This window comes from Typha angustifolia, chromosome 15, assembly GCF_048772165.1.
Source record: "Typha angustifolia cultivar Huaian chromosome 15, ASM4877216v1, whole genome shotgun sequence".
Classification (NCBI taxonomy): Eukaryota; Viridiplantae; Streptophyta; class Magnoliopsida; order Poales; family Typhaceae; genus Typha; species Typha angustifolia.
Window position 1 is genome coordinate 15,106,857 of NC_133253.1, and position 18,855 is coordinate 15,125,711.

Genomic DNA, 18,855 nt, shown 5'->3' on the forward strand with positions numbered 1-18,855 from the left:
ATTTTCTTATAATCAAACACGCTCTTTGTGGCATGATAGAGTATATTCAATTATTCAAAAGGAGATTTATATAGAGTTTTTGACTGATTAACTAGGCCTGTGTTTATTAATCCAAAATAGTTCACCTATCAAACTTAATATGTGAAGTGGTTTATTTTAGATACCTTAGCTATCAGCTCATAATACTAGCAGTAAAATGTTAAACTTTTTTGTGTTTATGTAAATTGTATAAGCATTCGAGCCAACTTATATATAATTTTTATTTGGTATATTTTATGTTTGATGTATTTTATATCTGATATATTTTAATATTTAATATTTACATTGAGAAATAATTTTGAGTAATTATATTTTAGGACACATTAATTTTAAATAAAAATAAACATATTTATTTTATAAATACTAAAATATTAGACTCGTTTTATAAATAATAAAAAAATTAAAAATAAATTAACTTAAAAATAATTTAATATTAGACTCATTTTAAGGGTCTCGATGAGACCTTTCTAATGATACTATTTTTATTAAAAATTGATTAATAAAATTAATTATATACTCAGTTTAACTAACTAGATTATTTAATAAAAGATACAAATATAATTAAAATAATTAAATACAATAATTACGGGGTAAATTTAAAATTTTGAAAAAGCTTCAAACAAAATGGAGCCCCACTGTTGCAATGGAGTCCGCTTAGAGTTGCTCTAAAGTGTCGAAAATTTAAGTACTTTTATCCTAAATATAAAATATTAATCTCAAGGACATTTTATTGTTATAGTATGCGTTAGAGAATGAGAAGATTATTAGTAATTATTTAGTATGTTAACCCATTATAGGCAAGAGTAGGAGAGAGCTGAGTTTCTTCTCCCCCAAAACTTTATCTTGTCATGATATAAAAAAAAAAACCTAGTGAAAAATATTAGATTTAGAGATTTCGATCTAGATAAGATAAATGTTAATTAAATCTTCTCACTCTCCGAATATATTTTTATATTTGGATGGAACTTTTAGTTAAATTATCGAATAGATTAACATAAAACAATTGATAACTTCAGTGTTTTTTTACACTGGGCCTACATGTAGGGGTAAAAATAAATTGATAAAATTATATCCATATCCTTTTGTTTTTGTTGATACAAACCTAAATACTAATAATAAACTTAATTACCATCTCTACTAAGTACAGCCACATATACATATGATATATTAAATATGTCTATCTATATCTTCTGAATGTATAAGAACTAATCATATTATAATTACTGCAATCTATATATAAATATATACATATAAGAAAACTAGATTAGGCATTCATATAAATGTACAAAGAATCTTTTTAAAACTATTTCCATAATATTTTAAACTAAATAATATATAAGTTTGTGCGAGTAGGGCTAGTTTGGTCAAATACTCTATTTATATGGACCAGGTGGTGTTTCCGTTGCTCCCGTGGTCTTACTAATTGTGAAATACGATAAAGAACAGCGAATTAATTGTGAATACGATAAAAGGACAGAAGGAAAGCAACAGGCATTAAATGTTAAGTCACTTATTTTATCAGCATTTTTTACTATGGTAAAATAATACATCTTAAATAATTATTAAAGTAGGGGCTTATTTGTATATTGGACTTAGGAATCAAATAAAACACTGTTATGTTAAGCACATTCTGAAAAAGAAAAATGTTGAACATTTTTAGTATTTTTATTTGGTAGTAATACATTGAAGTTATTTATAGTTTATCTTATTATGTAAAATACTGACTCCAATATATTTGGGAAATAAGGTCTGGAGCATTTTAAGAAACTTTTATTAAAATATTTGTTTGGAATATATTATGGATGGATCCAATGCGATTGGTATAGATGGTAGTCTAACTAATCCCACCTATTTGATAACATATACAAGCTCAATCAAATAGAAACTTATGTTTGCTCCCTTTTTTTAATTATTCAGTAATATATTAGTTTGAATTAATTTGAATTTTAGTTAGATTCTAAATTGTGGAAGACAGTCGTTTTTAAAATTATTGAAGATTATTATTATTTTATTTATCTTCCTCCTCATTTAGTCTCCCTCTTTCTACCTTCTCATCTCTCAATTTTCTCATTCAATCTAAGGTAGATATCATTCCCTTCTCAATTGTCGACCCTTCTAATCCAATAAGGCAAGCTAACTTATCTTTTTCTCTCTCAAATCTTAGCCACCGGCTAGCTCCTCCCTCGTTATCCGTCGACCTCCTTTCCCCTTTAGGACCCAACCAACTACTCTCTCAACTTTTTCTCTAAGTTTCAAATCTATCACACGTCATTGTTATCTTTATTATCCATTTTGCTTCCATCTTCTAAATCTCATTATCTCACCACTCAGTCACCCATCACCATCTCAATCAAAATTCACTTTAGCCAAGTACACAACAATTAATATTAGAGCTTCAGTGCATCCTAGGATCAGTCTACAACAATTGCATGAGAATTCTTGTATTTAACTCTTAGCGACATCAATATTTAGTAGAACATTATTAAATTCTCACTTCCCTCTAAAAAAAAATAATTCATCACTTTGTCTTTCCTCCTCAAATATTTATGTGAGGCTTGCATTTGGACGAATAATAATCTCGACGTCGGGCATTTGAACGCTATTAGGTGGCTATGCTCTCGGATTTAGGTGTTTGACCACTGTTAGACAAATACTGTTATTAGATTAGGGCGTTCAAATACCCGTTGCACTAGTGTTCAAATGCTTCAAATTGCTATTAGGTTGGAGAGTTCAAATGCCTCGACATTCTGTTGCTCCTAAAATTGTGGCGTTCAAAAATCGTTAGTTGGTCGTTCGAACGCCTCAATAAAAGTAGCTCTTATATTTCATCATCCGATTGCCGTTGACTAAGCATTCGACTAAACGAATTCGATGCCAGAAGTTCTCTAAAAATAGTAAACAACTAGTACTACAATAAATATATTTGACCTAATAAATTTAATCTTCCTCGAGAGGTGACCCGATTAATTTCGAATCACATTAACAACACAAGTCCTTTTAGCTAATTAAGCACTATCCCATTGAATTACAAAATATAGTCCCACCAAGTATTCAAATATAAACAATTCGGTTCTTATTTATGTCGCACAAAAATTCCTAGTATTGTTTTTATTTTCCTTTTCTTTTAATTTTTATTGCCCAAGCCAGTTTGTTAGCTTATCATTTGAGAGAGCAAAAGGAAATTAAAAAAGAAAATTTCAAATAATACACAGCTTTTATTTAGTGATTTGTGATTAATTCCCTCTTTAAGCTATCCATAATTCAACTCCTTTTTGCTTATAATTAACATATTACAGCCTGATTTAATTTTAAGCTAACCAATCTTTAACAAACTATTTCTAAATCGACATATTCTTGTTAGGGAATCACTTCTTTACCTTTTAAAATAGCAAAGACACGCCATTTTTTAATTTTTAAAATGCATTGGCCTAAAATAGCATGGCAAAATTCAAACTTTTCAAGAGCATTATCAAGGGTATTTTAACAAATGTCATTAATATGGGTTTTGGGGTATCTTTGACTAATTTCATTGGTAAGAGTTAAAAATAATAGTAGGCTGTGAAATAAAATTATAAGCCAAGATAAAATCAGAGTAGAAATGGTTTAAGACAGAATTGTTTAGTATAAATTTGCCTTAAAATTTCTTGACTCTTTTAAAATTATCACTGTAATTAAATTTTACTAAAATATTTCTAACATATTATTATAAATAGTTAACAAATACATGTAACTAACTGAAAATATATTCTTTAGAATGTTCATAAAATATTAGATAGCTTTTATGAAAAGACAAATATAATCTTTTTAATTTAAATTTAGTTTTAATTATGATTATTTTGATTTAGTTAATAGAATAATATTTTTAAAATTGCGGAATAATTTCGATGATAATTATAAAATATTTTAAAGAATGTAATGGCAATTATGTAAAAATCCTAATGGGCGCTGGCAGTATCTACTATTCATCGTGGTAGCCAACAAAATCACCTGTTGCGAGGGACCGTCTCGAGGCTGGACGGCACAACGGAAGTTAACTTCTCCTTCTCCGTTGCTCCTCCGGAGTCGATTTCGGATCCCGTCACCGCCGGTGGTGGCAATGGAGGCGATGGTGGGGGAGGATTACCTGCATCGGTTTGCGGAGGAGACGGACTGGTTCAACGATATGGTGCTCGGGAGTCTCTTACCGGGCGGCGCCTGGAAGCGCCTCCCTCGGCCTATTCGATCGTGGCTCCGGAACTACATAGGCGGAACCCTCGTCTACTTCGTTTCGGGATTCCTATGGTGCTTCTTTATCTACCACTGGAAGCGCAATGTCTATCTCCCAAAAGGTTTTCCTCTTTTTCTTTCCCCCACTTTTATCTTTTCCATAACTTTTTTGAATTTTAATTATATACAGTGATCATTCATCTAAAACTTTTCCTTCTGATATATGGGATGGTTTTCTTTGTTTTTAATCGGCATATCGACCCCATATCCCATACCGACTGACTCTGCTCCATTACCTTTTCTCTTCCATGATTACTGGTGATCACATCACTGCCTAATGATGTTCCATTTTCTTTTGTAGTCCATTCATCAGACATGGTTGTACAAGCAAACTTTTTAGTAAATTACCCGCTAATCTCCTCTACCTCTAGGGACTGGGACTAGGTCAAGATACTGGCGGATTTCATATGCACTAGTAGGATCTAAACCGCTCCTTGACACAGGTGTATGATATTGGTCATAGTGCGATAACTGGGATTATTGGGTATGTTGAAAGAAATTTGTCTATAGAACAGATTTAAGATATAGCCATGCCATTATGATTCTTTGCGTTTTTGTTCTCTCTGAGTGCAGGCTTTATCTTCGTCACTATTGTACTTTTTTGAATCATATATCACAAGCGTGAGATGTACGTTTCTTTCCATGAGACATCCGAGAATGTGTACCTATACTCGTGTCTAGATGACTTCACTTATTGTGATGGTCAAGTTTTTTCCCCACATGATGTGCTGGTAGAGAGAGACGGGTTGCCGAAACAACTCCTTCAGTAACTAGCATTAATTAGCGTATATATGTCCCTTTTGAGATCCAGCATGGGCTGGAACCTTATACTTTGTGATGCTATTTTAACCTGAAGTGGTGTATAATGTATAAATCTGCTTTTCTGGTTTCTACCTTACATAATAAATGCCGTAATCTTAATTAAATAATGCAGTATGGAATCAAGTGGTCACATATTTAAACTAGAAACTTTTAGAAAATTGGTACGATCTTCCCTTAGGCTAAGGTTCGATCTCTTCCAATTCTCTGATCTGGACTAGATCTGGTACGGAACTTTGTAATAAGATCCGAAAGATGTCGCCGTCGGATCGACGTGAAATTTGGATATGTTGTAGTCCCAGAAAAGAGCTTTCCAACAAATCAAGTTTCAAACGAATCGGAGGTGGGGATCTCGAGCTATCGTCCGATTAGTGGACGAACGTCAGGATAGTCTATTTAGGATCCGTGGATGGAGGCACGAGATCCTAGGTGATGGTGGTTGGAGGCGGACTGGCGTTTATGGGGTGGCACCGGTGAAAAATGGTGATGGAAATGTTGTGATTGATAAAAGGGTTAGGGCAAGTGTTGGATAGATTGGAAGAAGGGGGAGGAGAGGGTCGCCCTTAAGGGTCTAGGGTGATTGGTCGGTCGAGGGAGGTTAGAAGCGGCGTCGCCGGGGATTGAGAGAACGAGAGCGAGGAAGACGAAGGAGGCAAGGCAAAACTTAATTATTCAATAATGACCTCTGGTTATCATCCACATCCTTTTTAGAGGCTAACCAAACAACTCAAAATTACCCCTAAACAATACAATTTCGCCGATCGCGTTCGAATGCACCGAGTTCGCTCTTCTCTGGATTTGCGAACACGATGCAGACGTTCAAACACGCTTGTTTTCCACTTCTCTGGATTTGCGAACACGATGCAGGCATTCACAGTGCGTTCGAACGTGGCGTTTGAACGCACAATGTACACTCTCACAACCGCGTTCACAACCGCATTCGAACGCACTCCACCCGCGTTCGAACGCGACTTATAGAAAACTTATTTTCTTAGAAATTAAACATTAAAACAAGAAACAAAAACACTCCTAAAATGTATCCTTGCTCGAGACGACATCGGTGAAGTCCGAATCGTATCAGAAATTCAATTACTTTATTATGGAGGCAATCCAAAATTCGGTCCTTGCCATGAGTTTCACTTCAAAAATCTATTACGAACCAGATCTGGAATGATCTGGTCAAAGGATGATCCTGAGAATTTAATGGGTAGTAACCTTTGAAGTCTCGAATCTAATAATTTTGGAATGAAATCAATCGGAGATCCGGATGAAAATTTATAGTTAAAATAGTGGAGCAGGGTCAGAACAGGATAAAAATAGAAAAAATCGACGTTGCAGAGGTCGTCGGAGGGTGGTGGACGACCATGGGATGGTGATGGTCGGCCGTATGAGTGGGTGGTTCATAGAGATAGATTGTGACTAGAATTTGAAGATAGAGATAGGATTTCTAACTTAGATATACTCCTAAGAAGAATAGACGACTACACTTGAAAGTAATGCAAGGATAAATTTAACTTAACTCAATATTCATTCCAGACATCGACATATTTATAGAAGCTAACCTTAGACTGACTTTCATTAGGATTTGCCCTTATTAGTTTTTCTTATTAAACTAGGACTCTTGCTTTAAGACAACTAGAACTCTCATCTTAAGAGCTTTCCTAACTTAACTAGGACTCTTACTGAGCTAAATTACAAATACATTAAATAAATGCATAAATAAAAGACAATTTGGATTGGAGGAGGGGTTAAGGCTGTGGTTTGGGTTGGCACCTTCCTCTCTCCGGTTTGGATCTTGCTCGTTATGAGTAGTAACCTTGTAAGTCTCGGATCTAATGACTTTAGAATGAAGTCAATCAGAGATCCGGATAGAAAGTTATGATTAAAAAAGTGGAGCAAAGTTAAAATCGGGCAAAAATAGGAAAAACTGAAGTTATGGAGGTTATTGGAGGGTGGCGAACGGCTATGTGATGGTGGTGATTGGTCGTATGAGTGTGTGGCTCTTGGAGGTAAATGGTGCTAGGGTTTGAAAGTGGAGATAATGTTTCTAACTTAGATATACTTTTAGAAAAAAGAGATGGCTACCATTGAAAGTAATGCAAGGTAAATAAACTTAATTTATCTTAACTCAATTTTAATTCCATGCATAAATAATTAGGGCTGCACTCTACATATTTATAGCGGCTAACTCTAGACTGACTTTCATTCAGATTTGCTTTATTAGCGTTCTTAATTCAACTAGGACTCTTTCCTTAAGGGCTTTCCTAACTAAACTAGGACTTTTAACTAAATTAGAAATACATTACGTAAATGCATAAATAAAAGATAACTAGGACTTTAATTCTATTAGTTAAGTTCAAGACGGTCTAATCTAGCCAAGATCGTATGAAGATCTCAAAAGTCACGAAGTTTGATCCTGCAAAAGTGTTTCCTTTAAGAAGTGGCATGGAGTTGATCAATCCAATTACTCATGTAATTCACTCGTTTAAACTTCAATCATTGAGATAATCCAATTACTATGGCATGGAACAATCTCAAGCCCTGTTCTCCTCATGAATTTATTCCAGAGATCTCAGAAACATGCCATATTTTTGAGTTCTGGTAAAAACCCTTTCTTTGAGAAATGATGCCGAGGTAAGAAAATGCTCCATTCTCATCATATATTTACTATATGCTAACAGGGAAAGAACAGTCTCCAGAAGAATAAGATACAGATAATTTTAGAACAAATCACCATTATTTTTAGGAAAAGTCCTCTTTTTTCAGAAATGCAAGAGAGCAATTGTTTCAGAGTTGAATACTTAAACTGAATAAGCGAGGCAAACAATAATGTAAGTGAATTACTTTGTTGTTTTCAGTTAATACTGTAGGCAGAACTAATACTTCGTCCATGGACTTGACTCCTCGGTCAGCACATTTGAAATAGCGCATGGGTTTTTAGCATGAATCGTTGTGCTGATTGGCACAGGTCGATATGTATCATGCCAATAAATTATCAGCACCAACATAAGGGGAATACTTGATATTCTTTCATGGCTGCTTATTGATATGTGTCACTAGAATTGATCACATCTTATTCTAAAGAAATATAATTTGAAGTCTCTTTATTTTTCTTTGTGGTACATCTTTGTAGTTTGGTGCTTGATCTATATAAATTAAAGTTTAAATTTTAGAAATCAAAGAGGATCCTAAAAAAATGTATATTCCCAAGTTATATTCCCCCACAAAGAGGATCCTAAAAAAATGGGAAAAATTCATGAGATTAGAATCTAATTGTATATGTTGCACTAATAGTCTAATATTTAGCATTAAAGGACTTACATTTCAGGCCGTTAGCCTAAAACCTATTTTAAGGCCCTAGAGAGGTTCGAAGATTATTTTTCTTCATGCCAAGTTTATTTAATATGCCAATGGCACACCAGCTTGACTAGGCACATGCCAGTGATATGTACTGTGGAGTCAAGAATGACACCTCAATGCCTGTAATTCTTGGTTTCTAGAGCTAAGGAAGTTATTTGATCTGCAGCTTATGCTTTTATATGGAATAGAATAATGAGAATGCAATGGTTCTTATTGTTAGGGTTTACTCTCTTATTTTCTATGGAAATCATGACCATTATTGTGCTTGTGTGTGAAATGAAACATCAGCTCTGGGAGAATGTTAAACCTTCACAAGTTAATAGAGGTTGTGACTTCATTTAGATAAATTCAGAACCGTCCAGCATGTCAACAAAATTGTTGTTAGCAATTCCTTCCAATGACTGTAATAGAAAGTGGCGTCGCAGAATTAAAGAATCTACCTTTGGCTGTGAAATGAAACATCAGTTCTAAGCAATAGATAACTTAGAAAAATTCTACTAAACTCTGTAAACATTACTCCCCCCTGAACTACCTCTTTGCTGCACATATTTCTGCCAACAAGAGTAGGAAGAATTATTCAGGGAGCCTGCATTTACTTTTTATCTCGCAGTCAGTGCACTGCACAGTAATTAGGTATTAATTGGGTCTAAACTTTTTCCTTACATTTCCCTTTCTACCAAAACTTACCATAAATAAGGAGTGATCTATATGGTATATTATATAAAGATTGGTGTTGACCTGGATGCTCACCAAGTTGATAGGAAAGTTTCAAACATCATAGTTTACTCACATAGTTTGTAGATGCTAGATTGAATTTAAATTCTGCGCATTGACAGCAGGCTTCTTCCCTCTCCTCATTGCCCAGGTGATCTTCCTTATTAATTGCAGCATAAGCTTAAGTGTTCTTTTAGAGAGCATAGAGTGGGGAAAAGTTGTTTAGATCATCTTGGTGTCACAAATAAGGCAGAACTAAACCAAATGCGAATTTTCCATTTATGTGGATTATATTTTATTTATAGGAATATTGAAAATAAGCTGTCATTGTCACATTTCCTCCTGAGAAAAACTTATATAGTTTCAATAAGGGAGAAAATGATGCGAGTGTTAGACTATGGAAGAACTTCTGAATCGCTTTTTTATTCTTTTGATGATAGAGTTATGAACAAAATGGCGCATTTAAACGAGCATGTATATGCCATAAATTCCAAGTCATATGGCTGATAGCTTAATAACATGCTGAACTGCAATCAGCAAGGTAGCTTTTACATATTGCTTAGTATATTTCAGCATTGGCTTTGTCTTGTCAACATATTCTACAATTTTCTAGGGGCTCACTGAAATTCCACACTTGATGCAGATGCCATACCTTCTAACAATGCAATGCTTTTGCAAATAATAGTTGCGATGAAAGCTATGCCTTGGTATTGTGCTCTTCCAACACTTTCTGAGTACATGGTTGAAAGTGGATGGACAAGATGTTTCTCCAGTATCACAGAGATCAGTTGGGCAGCATACATTATCTATTTGGTTTTGTATCTTGTCATTGTTGAGTTTGGAATTTACTGGATGCATAGAGAGCTGCATGACATAAAGCCATTATACAAGCATCTTCATGCGACTCATCATATCTATAATAAGCAAAACACACTCTCACCATTTGCCGGTCAGCTCCCGTCTTCTCTTGCTCATTTTCTAGATCATTTGTAGTATGTGATATATATTTTTTTTTGAATTTTGACCTACTTGTTAACCACCTTATAGAATAATGTACATGATTATCAAGGTTTTTATAGATCTACATGCTACTCTACCACCATTACATTGTTATGATTAGTTATTTTGCCCCTATTAGCTTAAATTTTAGGCCTCGTATGATTCATGCATAAAGTTTTTTAAAGATAATTTTATGCACCTCTTAAATATAAATTTGTTGTTCGGTTGTAAAATATAATTTTTATCTTAAATTAGTTTATGCAAGAATTTGTGTTTAATTACTAACTATGAATATATATATATATATATATATATATATATATATATATATATATTAATTGTACTAAAAATCTTATTTAAAAAATGTGTATAACTTTATCACACATTTTATATGTGATAAGATTTTTTACATAATTTGTCATGTGACTTATCTTATATAAAATTTGACCACAATATACATAAGTGAGTGTTTGGTTGTAAAATATATTTTAAAAGAGTCCTAATTTTTAAATAAATATTTCTTATGCCTGAATCAAACGCCACCTTAGATGATCATCTGTTAGTCTAGATCAAGGTTTCCAGTATCGGGATCAAGATCGGCATCGGCCGTCCAGAAAAACGATACGTATCGGCCGTATCGACCGTATTGGTCGTATCGGCCGTTCGTATCGGATCGGACTATTTTTTAATTATATAAAATTCTAAATATTATTTTAAAATGCAAAAAAATACAGAAAAATTTAAAAAAAATGAAAAAAATAAGAAAATAAAAATTACTCACATATGAAGTCTAAAAACTTAAAAAAATGTATTAACTTACTCAAAATTTAAAACTTTGTTGAATACCGAGCTGGTTCTCATAAATTTCTATAGTCTTCATCATCATAATCACCATAAGTTTGTAAGTATTGATGTCTGGAACCTGATGCTCCAAAAAGTGATTCCATCATACTAGTCATATTGTATGGATCTTGTTGTGTGACTTGCGTTTGAGGAGGATAATAATCAACATTTTGATCTTGTGCCTGAGAATACTGAGGATACTGAGGATAATAACTAGTATATGAATTTTGTGATGGCTCCAAACAATAAATACTCGATGTACCATAATCATAGGAACCAAAATGCATCTCATGACGTCGCTGATATGTATATATATTCTCAGTTTCTCTGTCTTCACTCCTTATGCCTCCTTGACTTTCCTCAACAAATGTAGATGGAATGATCTCACCACCATATGTATCATTAGGACTATGACTAGTACTAATAGGTATACTATCTCTCGCTGTTGAATGACTCGTACCAGCCTCTGCTCTCGTCGTGGTCTCTCCCAATATTTCATCTAACCATGGGTTATCTCTGTTATCTAATACCCTATCCTCTACCTCTCTGATCCATGGAGTCAAGGGGTCTTCTTCATCAAAAACATGATTTAAATCAATCGGTTGTTCATTTTCTGCCTTTCTTCTTAAATTTCTCTCCCTCAATCTCATATTATAATGACAAAAAACTAACTTCTCCAATCTTTCCATTGTCAATCGGTTGCGTGTTTTTGTGTGGATTAAGAAAAAAATAGTCCAATTTCTTTCACTGAGATGAAGACACAGTTTGACTTAAAATCTTTGTTGCTATTGGCGTCAAATTTAGTACCTCCTCCCATCCATAAATAGACCACCATTCAGCTGGAGTGTTATGAGATATAGCTGCAGCAACTTTAGTAGTACTGAATTGCCCAGCTCTCAATCTATATCTCTCTCTGAAATCAGAAATATATTATTAGCTTATTGATTATATTGATTATTGAAAGTTAAAACTTGAAACAAATAATAATAAAATTATTTAATTGAATCATAACTTACTTCTTTATCGCACAGGATTTGTTTATGAATATCAGGCTCAAGCTTGCTGATTACCTTTCTAACCCCCAACAAGACTTTACTATCATTATTGACATTTTTAGAGAATTGAAATCTTGGATTAAGAAAATACCCTGTAAAAATTTAAAAATTGTAAGCATTCAAATTTTTAAATATTCATAAATAAAAGTAAATTAAAACTTAAAACTTAAAAGCATGCTTACCAGCAGCGTGTATATCTCTATGTAGTTGTTTGTTCCATCTAGAATCAATCATCTTCCACCACTTCTTATAACTTTGGCCCATATTTTTTTTATTGATTATTTAGCTATGTCCATTGCCTCATATAAGAAACCCATCTTAGACTTATCATCACTGTCTACAAGTCTTAATACTTTGACAAGAGGCTCAAATACTGCGGTGGTAATTATAATATTATCCCAAAATGTATTTTCAAGAGCCATATTTTTCAAAGTTTCACCTAAAGATTTGTCTTTAGGTTTCATATTCTTAATTTTCATAGACCACTCCTGTGATGTAAGCATCCGTATAATATCATCCTTGTAGCGTATGATGCTCTCCAAGGCTAAAAAGTGAGTGACAAATCTAGTGACGACGGGTCTGATGATCTCCCTACCACCAGTCATCTGCCTGAGTAAACTAAGAACCCAACCATGGTTATATATAAAATTTGTTAACCTCTGACCTTCACATATGACCATGTCAATTTTAGGCTCTTTTACAATATCCTCTATCATCAGATCAATACAATGTGCAGCACATGGCGTCCAATATAAATGAGGTATTTTAATCATCAGTAAATTTCCAGCAGCTTTATAATTTGCCCCATTATCAGTAACCACTTGGACTACTCTTTTTTCACCAATTTCTTGTACTACCTCATCCATCAACTGACAAATATAATCTGCATTTTTAAAATGAGCAGTAGCATCCACAGACTTCAAAAATATTGTCCCCATGCTAGAGTACACTAAGAAATTAATTATATTTCTTCTGTTTTATGTACTCCACCCATCACACATCAGTGTACAACCAAATTCATCGCAATACCGTTTAAATGTCTCAATATAAGTATGAAGTTCATCTACCTCTGAGTCAAGATATTTAGTAGCAATATCATTTGAACTAGGAGGGGGAACACCAGGCCCTACTAATTGTATAGCATCCACCATAGTGTGATAGTAAGGGCTATCAGCTACATTGAAAGGAATATGGTTGTAGAAGAAAAATTTAGAGATAGCTCTACCAATGTGTTTCTTTGCATTTTTAATTCCTTTGAGAGCTGTCTTGATTAAGTCTGTGTACGACCCATTTTTTTCTGAAGATATGTATCCATTGGTCCAATATTTCCAAACTCTGCTGTAACACCAGGAGTCCTATGGGTAGAACTGCTGCCCCCATATTCTCTCTCTCCTCGTATATTAACTGATCTAGATCTCTGAAAGTTACCACCAGTGCTTCTTCTCATTTCTTCCTCTTCTCTATGCATATTTCTGCTTTCTTTCATTGCCCTCCTCATCTGTCTCTCCTCCTCATCCTCCTCACTGCTATCATCATCAATCTGTATAGGATTATGCATCAATTCTTTACGAATCATTGACTCTCTTTGTTGTGCAAATTGTTTATCCTTCTTTTTGCCAATTAAATGAGCCAACATCTGTTTTCTAACTTCCAAAGACACTTGAGTACAAGCTGCTACATTTCCTTGTCTTCCAGCTAAATGTTTTTTCAAATGGCTGACACCACCACTCATTTCCTTTTCACATTAGTTGCATTTAACGCGCCTTTTATCTTGTCCAATAATGCTACAATGTTGCCACCCAATGTCGGTATCATATGACTTCTCTTTTGGAGCCATTGATATTTTAGCTCTGCAAGATTGCAACTAAAAAACATAAACAAAAATCAAAATAAAATATAAAATAATTTAAAATTTATGAGGCATAATTGCATAAGCAGCACCAGGTGCTACTGCAACAGAGAAGCTACTGCTGCCTACTGCTTCTATTGCTGTGCTGAGAAGCAGCAGCAAGCTGCATGCTGCAGCAGGTGCTACATGCCTGCAGCTTGTGCTGCAAGCACTGCTGTAGCAGCAAGCTGCAGTGAGTAGCAAGTGCAGCAGCAGCTTGCTGCTGCAGTGCTGCTATAAAAGGGAAAAAAAAACTGAAAAAAAAAATTTACCGAAGGTCGCCGGAGATCGAGGTCGTCGGAGAACGTCGCCGAAGGTCGAGGTCACCGGAGAGACGGAGATCTACTCACTACTCAGTCGCCGGGGAGAAAGAGAGTAAGAGATCCGTGAGAAAGAGAGAAAGAAAGAAAGAAAGAAAAGAGAGAAAGAGACTAAGAGAGGAAAAAAGAGAGAGAGAGAGAGAAAAGGGAGAGAGGCAGGTGGGGGATGGGGCCCGTTTCGGTCGGGATTGGCCGAAACTGGGAACCTTGGTCTAGATAGTTTCCTTGTATAAATAATTTCTTTTATACAACAGAATGTGTGAAATTGAGTACTCTTAAACTATTTCTAAATTAATTTAGGTTTGATCCAATAGTTAAATCGATCATATCTAGGATTTTCCTCAGTAAATCTGACTGAGGATGGGACTTGATTGACTTTCTTTTGGAAATTCTTCAGTAAGAATCATTCCGAGTGAGCGAAAATGTTTTCATGTTATTGATATTGGAAAGATAAACCTTGGTAATTGAAAGCATAAGTTGTGTACATAATACCAGTTGCAACTAAACTGCCAGTCTGCAGGAGATATTGCTTGGATGGATTACTTTGACACTAAACTGCCAATCTGAAAGAGATATTGCTTGGATGGATTACCTCTTAAGCTATAGTTAGGGGTGAAAACAGATCGGATACGGATCGGATAGTGTTCAATCCATATCCGGATCTATATTTTTAGTTCGGATACGGATTCGGATACGGATATTGGACGGATAGCAAAATTTAAAACCATATCTTAACTAATCGGATACGGATAATTTTCAGATAAAGGATTGGATCTTAAACGGATATTGATTAAATTTAAAATAATTATAATATTTTATTTAAATATAATTAACATAAATTATTAAGAGTGTTACAACAAATAATTTTTTTGTATGTCAAATATATAAAAATTAGAGAAATTAATCTCTATAAATAATATATAATGTATTATTAGTAATAATATTAATATTTACTATTTAAATAAGCAAACTAAAAACTGTAAATCATTTAAAAAAATATGCAGGTAAACGGATATCCGATATCCGTATCCGAATTTTTTTAAAAATTCCATCCGTATCCGAATCCGTATCCGAATCGGATAGAAATTTTTTATCCGAATCCGATCCGAGTCGGGTCGGATAGCGGGTCATGTCGGAGTTAATCCGACCCATTTTCACCCCTAGCTATAGTTGGGTTCAGAACTTAATTAGAGTCTTTATTTACCTATTTTCTGATTTCTGAGTAGTTTTGGATGAGACTAAATTGAGTGACTTCCGTTTACTACATCATGATATCAGTGATAGGATAATAAAGTACAAACAGTTAATTTTATGATCTAGTTTCTTTTACTTCCTACTTAATTGTGTTGTTAGAAATTTTCTTTGAAGTTAATGCAGAATTTGCTCTTGTAACCTAATAGCAGAATGCAGATAAATCATACAAAAGAAAAAAAAGAAAAAGAAATGTTAAGTGTTTTCTCTTTTCCTAAAGAGGTTGCCTCATAAAATAAATATTATCCTCTAAAATTATTGAGCGCTGCAACTTTTTATTAATTTAAACAAAAGTTAAATAATAACTGTTTATTTTTATTTTTTTTTATTTTCATTTTATTCACTGCAACTTGTCGGGTTGTATTACAAAGCCTGGCCTTACCCCCTGTGACAATGCAAGCAAATTTCATTGACACCCTTAACTCAAAGTGGCCTAAACAGGCTGCACCACTTTTCAGTGGAAGAGTGTTTAGGAATTCTAAGTTTCACTTGTCAGCCAGACTAAATATCACTCTGTTTGATATTTTGATTCCTCTCTTTTTAGTTATTTCTTAGGTTCGTTTTTACTGAAGAATTCTTTGTGAATTTAAATTCAAAATATAGGGCTTGAGGGTAGACAGGTTGAACATATAGGGTATAAAATGTAAAGTGTATTATGATTTTTAGACACTTGTTATTCTGTCTTAATTTACTTTTATCTATGCTTCTGTAAAATTTATGGCAGTGTACAGGTCTGTGATCTTGAGTAGGTAAAACAAGAATTCTGCAAACAATCTTCCTGGTTGATTTGTCGGTGGAGTGGTTCATAATTTATTACAGTCAAATTCAGCTAAAGATTAATCCCTTTGGATTGGCTTTCACCTATTAATTATCTTAATGAATCTAGAATTATAAAAATAGCATTTGGTAAGCGGACCATTCTGGCAAACTAGGGATGACGTCTTTCAATCTATTTCCCGCCTCTTTTATAGAGTATTGGAAAAGAAGTCCAGAAGGTTTTCAAATTAGAAAGAATGATGTCACATAAGCATGTAAATTATGTCAATTAACAGTATTGTTTGGAAACTAGATGACCTTGTGATTTAGTCATGACATCGGGATTTCCAATTGGACAGTAAAGTAGGGTTATGCTTAACAGATAGTGATGGTTTACTATGTTGGAATATAACCTCATAATAATTTATTTTATAAAACATGAAAGATATTACCAAAGAAATCATCTATAAGTTTGACAGTCAGAGTTACTTATAGCTTTTAGTATAATGACTTTGTCTGTTTGATTTGCATGAAATTAAAAAAATTCTGCTTTTATTGTCTAATACATTTTGACATGCATGTTAGTAGGATTCTCCATGAGAGGAAATACTTTTTGGAAAACTATGTTAGCACTCTGAAAATTCTGTTTTTTAAGTACTTGATGCATTCCCAATTAGGTCTATCCTAAAGAGGGTACAAATTGAGATGCAGATGGCAGCTGATATTACATTGTTAGTATTGTCTACTATGTCTCATGTTAAGAGATTGTTTTCTATACTGTCCATCATGCATGAAATGGCTTGTGATATTAGTGATGCTATAAGCATGAACATGCATGTACTTGTAAATAGTCTGTAAATTAGGGATAGCAGTTATCTTGAGTTTTACTTAATAGTCAATCCTGTATAGTTGGTAGATGGCTTGTTGTTGATGATGATGCTGTTGAGCTTTACTTAATTGAGAGCAACTGCTTACAAGTACATATCGTAGAAGAAACTTTATCAGGTGTCTTCTATTTATATTGCAACAGGTTGAACAATATCAAAATTATGGTCCTTCATATAACAAGATTATATCATGAGGTTTCAAAATTATATTATCAAGTTTTAGATATCGATGTTCTTCATGTGTGAGTATTGATTGACTATTATTGCATTGTTTGATGGCTCTTATGATTAAGAATCATGAGACTTCCTCTTATCTATATGTCTACATGACAGGTTATACTTTATAGTGGCTGATTTTTTTTTTTTTAAAATGTGAAATGTAGCTGATACTGAACCAACATTCAGCATCAAATGCTGGCAAATAAGAGCAAATGCGCATTTTAATCTTATTACTCTGATTCTAGTGACTTCTGTTTTTGACCTAAATGACATGATATTTGGAAGTTGTAGAGTTTGTTATTTTTGCTTGTCATTTTGATTGTATTGACCTGCAATAGCTGTTAGATAGCAATTTCTTATTTCAGAGATGAAATCAAATTATTAAATGTTCTACTGGGGACAAAGCTGAGGCCTTGCCTTGAATTGTTATGCCGCTCTTCTGTCTTCAATTTCCAACCATCTTGGATTAGGGTTGACACTGTTAGGAAATTTATTCTTGATTGGAAAGATTGATGAGAAAAGTATGTCGTGGACTAGATCTATATTCCAATAAGAAAGTGCACATGATCATTTGTTCTCTTCCAGGATTAGCTTTCCATCCATTGGACGGGATACTGCAGGCGGTGCCACATGTGATAGCCCTCTTCCTTGTTCCGACGCACTTCATGACTCACATACTTCTCCTGTTCTGTGAGGCTGTATGGACAGCCAATATTCATGACTGCATCCATGGAAAATTGTGGCCTGTTATGGGTGCAGGTTACCATACTATCCACCATACAACGTACCGTCATAACTATGGTCACTATACTGTATGGATGGACTGGATTTTTGGAACTCTTCGCGATCCTGAGGAGGACATCAAGAAGGCATAATTGTGGAGCTGTCTGTGTGAATCCTTTGCTGCCTTGGTTTCGTTATAGATTAATGAGATGATGACACATAAGGATCCCTGTCTACTGTTCTTCTAGATTGTCAGTGTGATTTGAATCTTTAATTAATGTTATAATACTATTAGCAGGAGTTCCCCATATTTGTATCTAGAATCATTGCGTCAGTTGTGCTCTCAGCGAAGTATAAAAAACAGTTGTTGTTTGTGTATCTGAGGACCATACTTTTTTTTAAAAAAATTCATTGAGAAAAAAGAGTTGCACCTAATTATATTATGAGAAAGAATGCACAAACGAAAGAAGAATACAAAGGCAAAGCAAGATAAAGATTTCAAACGAAGTGGAGATGAGAGAAGTCTAGGAGGAATCCAGATAGTGTCAGCACCGAGAAATTGAAAATTTTGTTGTTCTTTTCCTTCAAGACCTTTCCTTATGAGTGATGGAATAAAGTTAGTCTCCCATTTATGATAGTGCTTATATGATATCGGCCATCCTCTTAGATGCAATATAGTTAGAAAGATGGTTGTAGATTCTTTTCATGTATTCGCA

General features: G+C 34.1%; 1 protein-coding gene across 1 annotated transcript; it reads left to right on the forward strand.

Moving 5' to 3' along the window:
- Positions 1–4,013: 4,013 nt before the first annotated feature.
- Positions 4,014–18,517, forward strand: LOC140779639 (delta(7)-sterol-C5(6)-desaturase-like). The gene is made up of 3 exons (XM_073124811.1): positions 4,014–4,367; positions 9,842–10,147; positions 18,002–18,517. The coding sequence occupies exons 1-3, from the start codon at positions 4,136–4,138 to the stop codon at positions 18,289–18,291; spliced, it is 828 nt and encodes a 275-aa protein (XP_072980912.1). The 5' UTR covers positions 4,014–4,135; the 3' UTR covers positions 18,292–18,517.
- Positions 18,518–18,855: the final 338 nt, after the last annotated feature.

Coding starts and splice junctions, on each gene's coding strand:
- LOC140779639 (XM_073124811.1), top strand. CDS start 4,136: ATGGAGGCGATGGTGGGGGAGGATTACCTGCATCGGTTTGCGGAGGAG. Junction 4,368..9,841: donor CAATGTCTATCTCCCAAAAG/GTTTTCCTCTTT, acceptor CACTTGATGCAG/ATGCCATACCTTCTAACAAT. Junction 10,148..18,001: donor CACACTCTCACCATTTGCCG/GTCAGCTCCCGT, acceptor GTTCTCTTCCAG/GATTAGCTTTCCATCCATTG.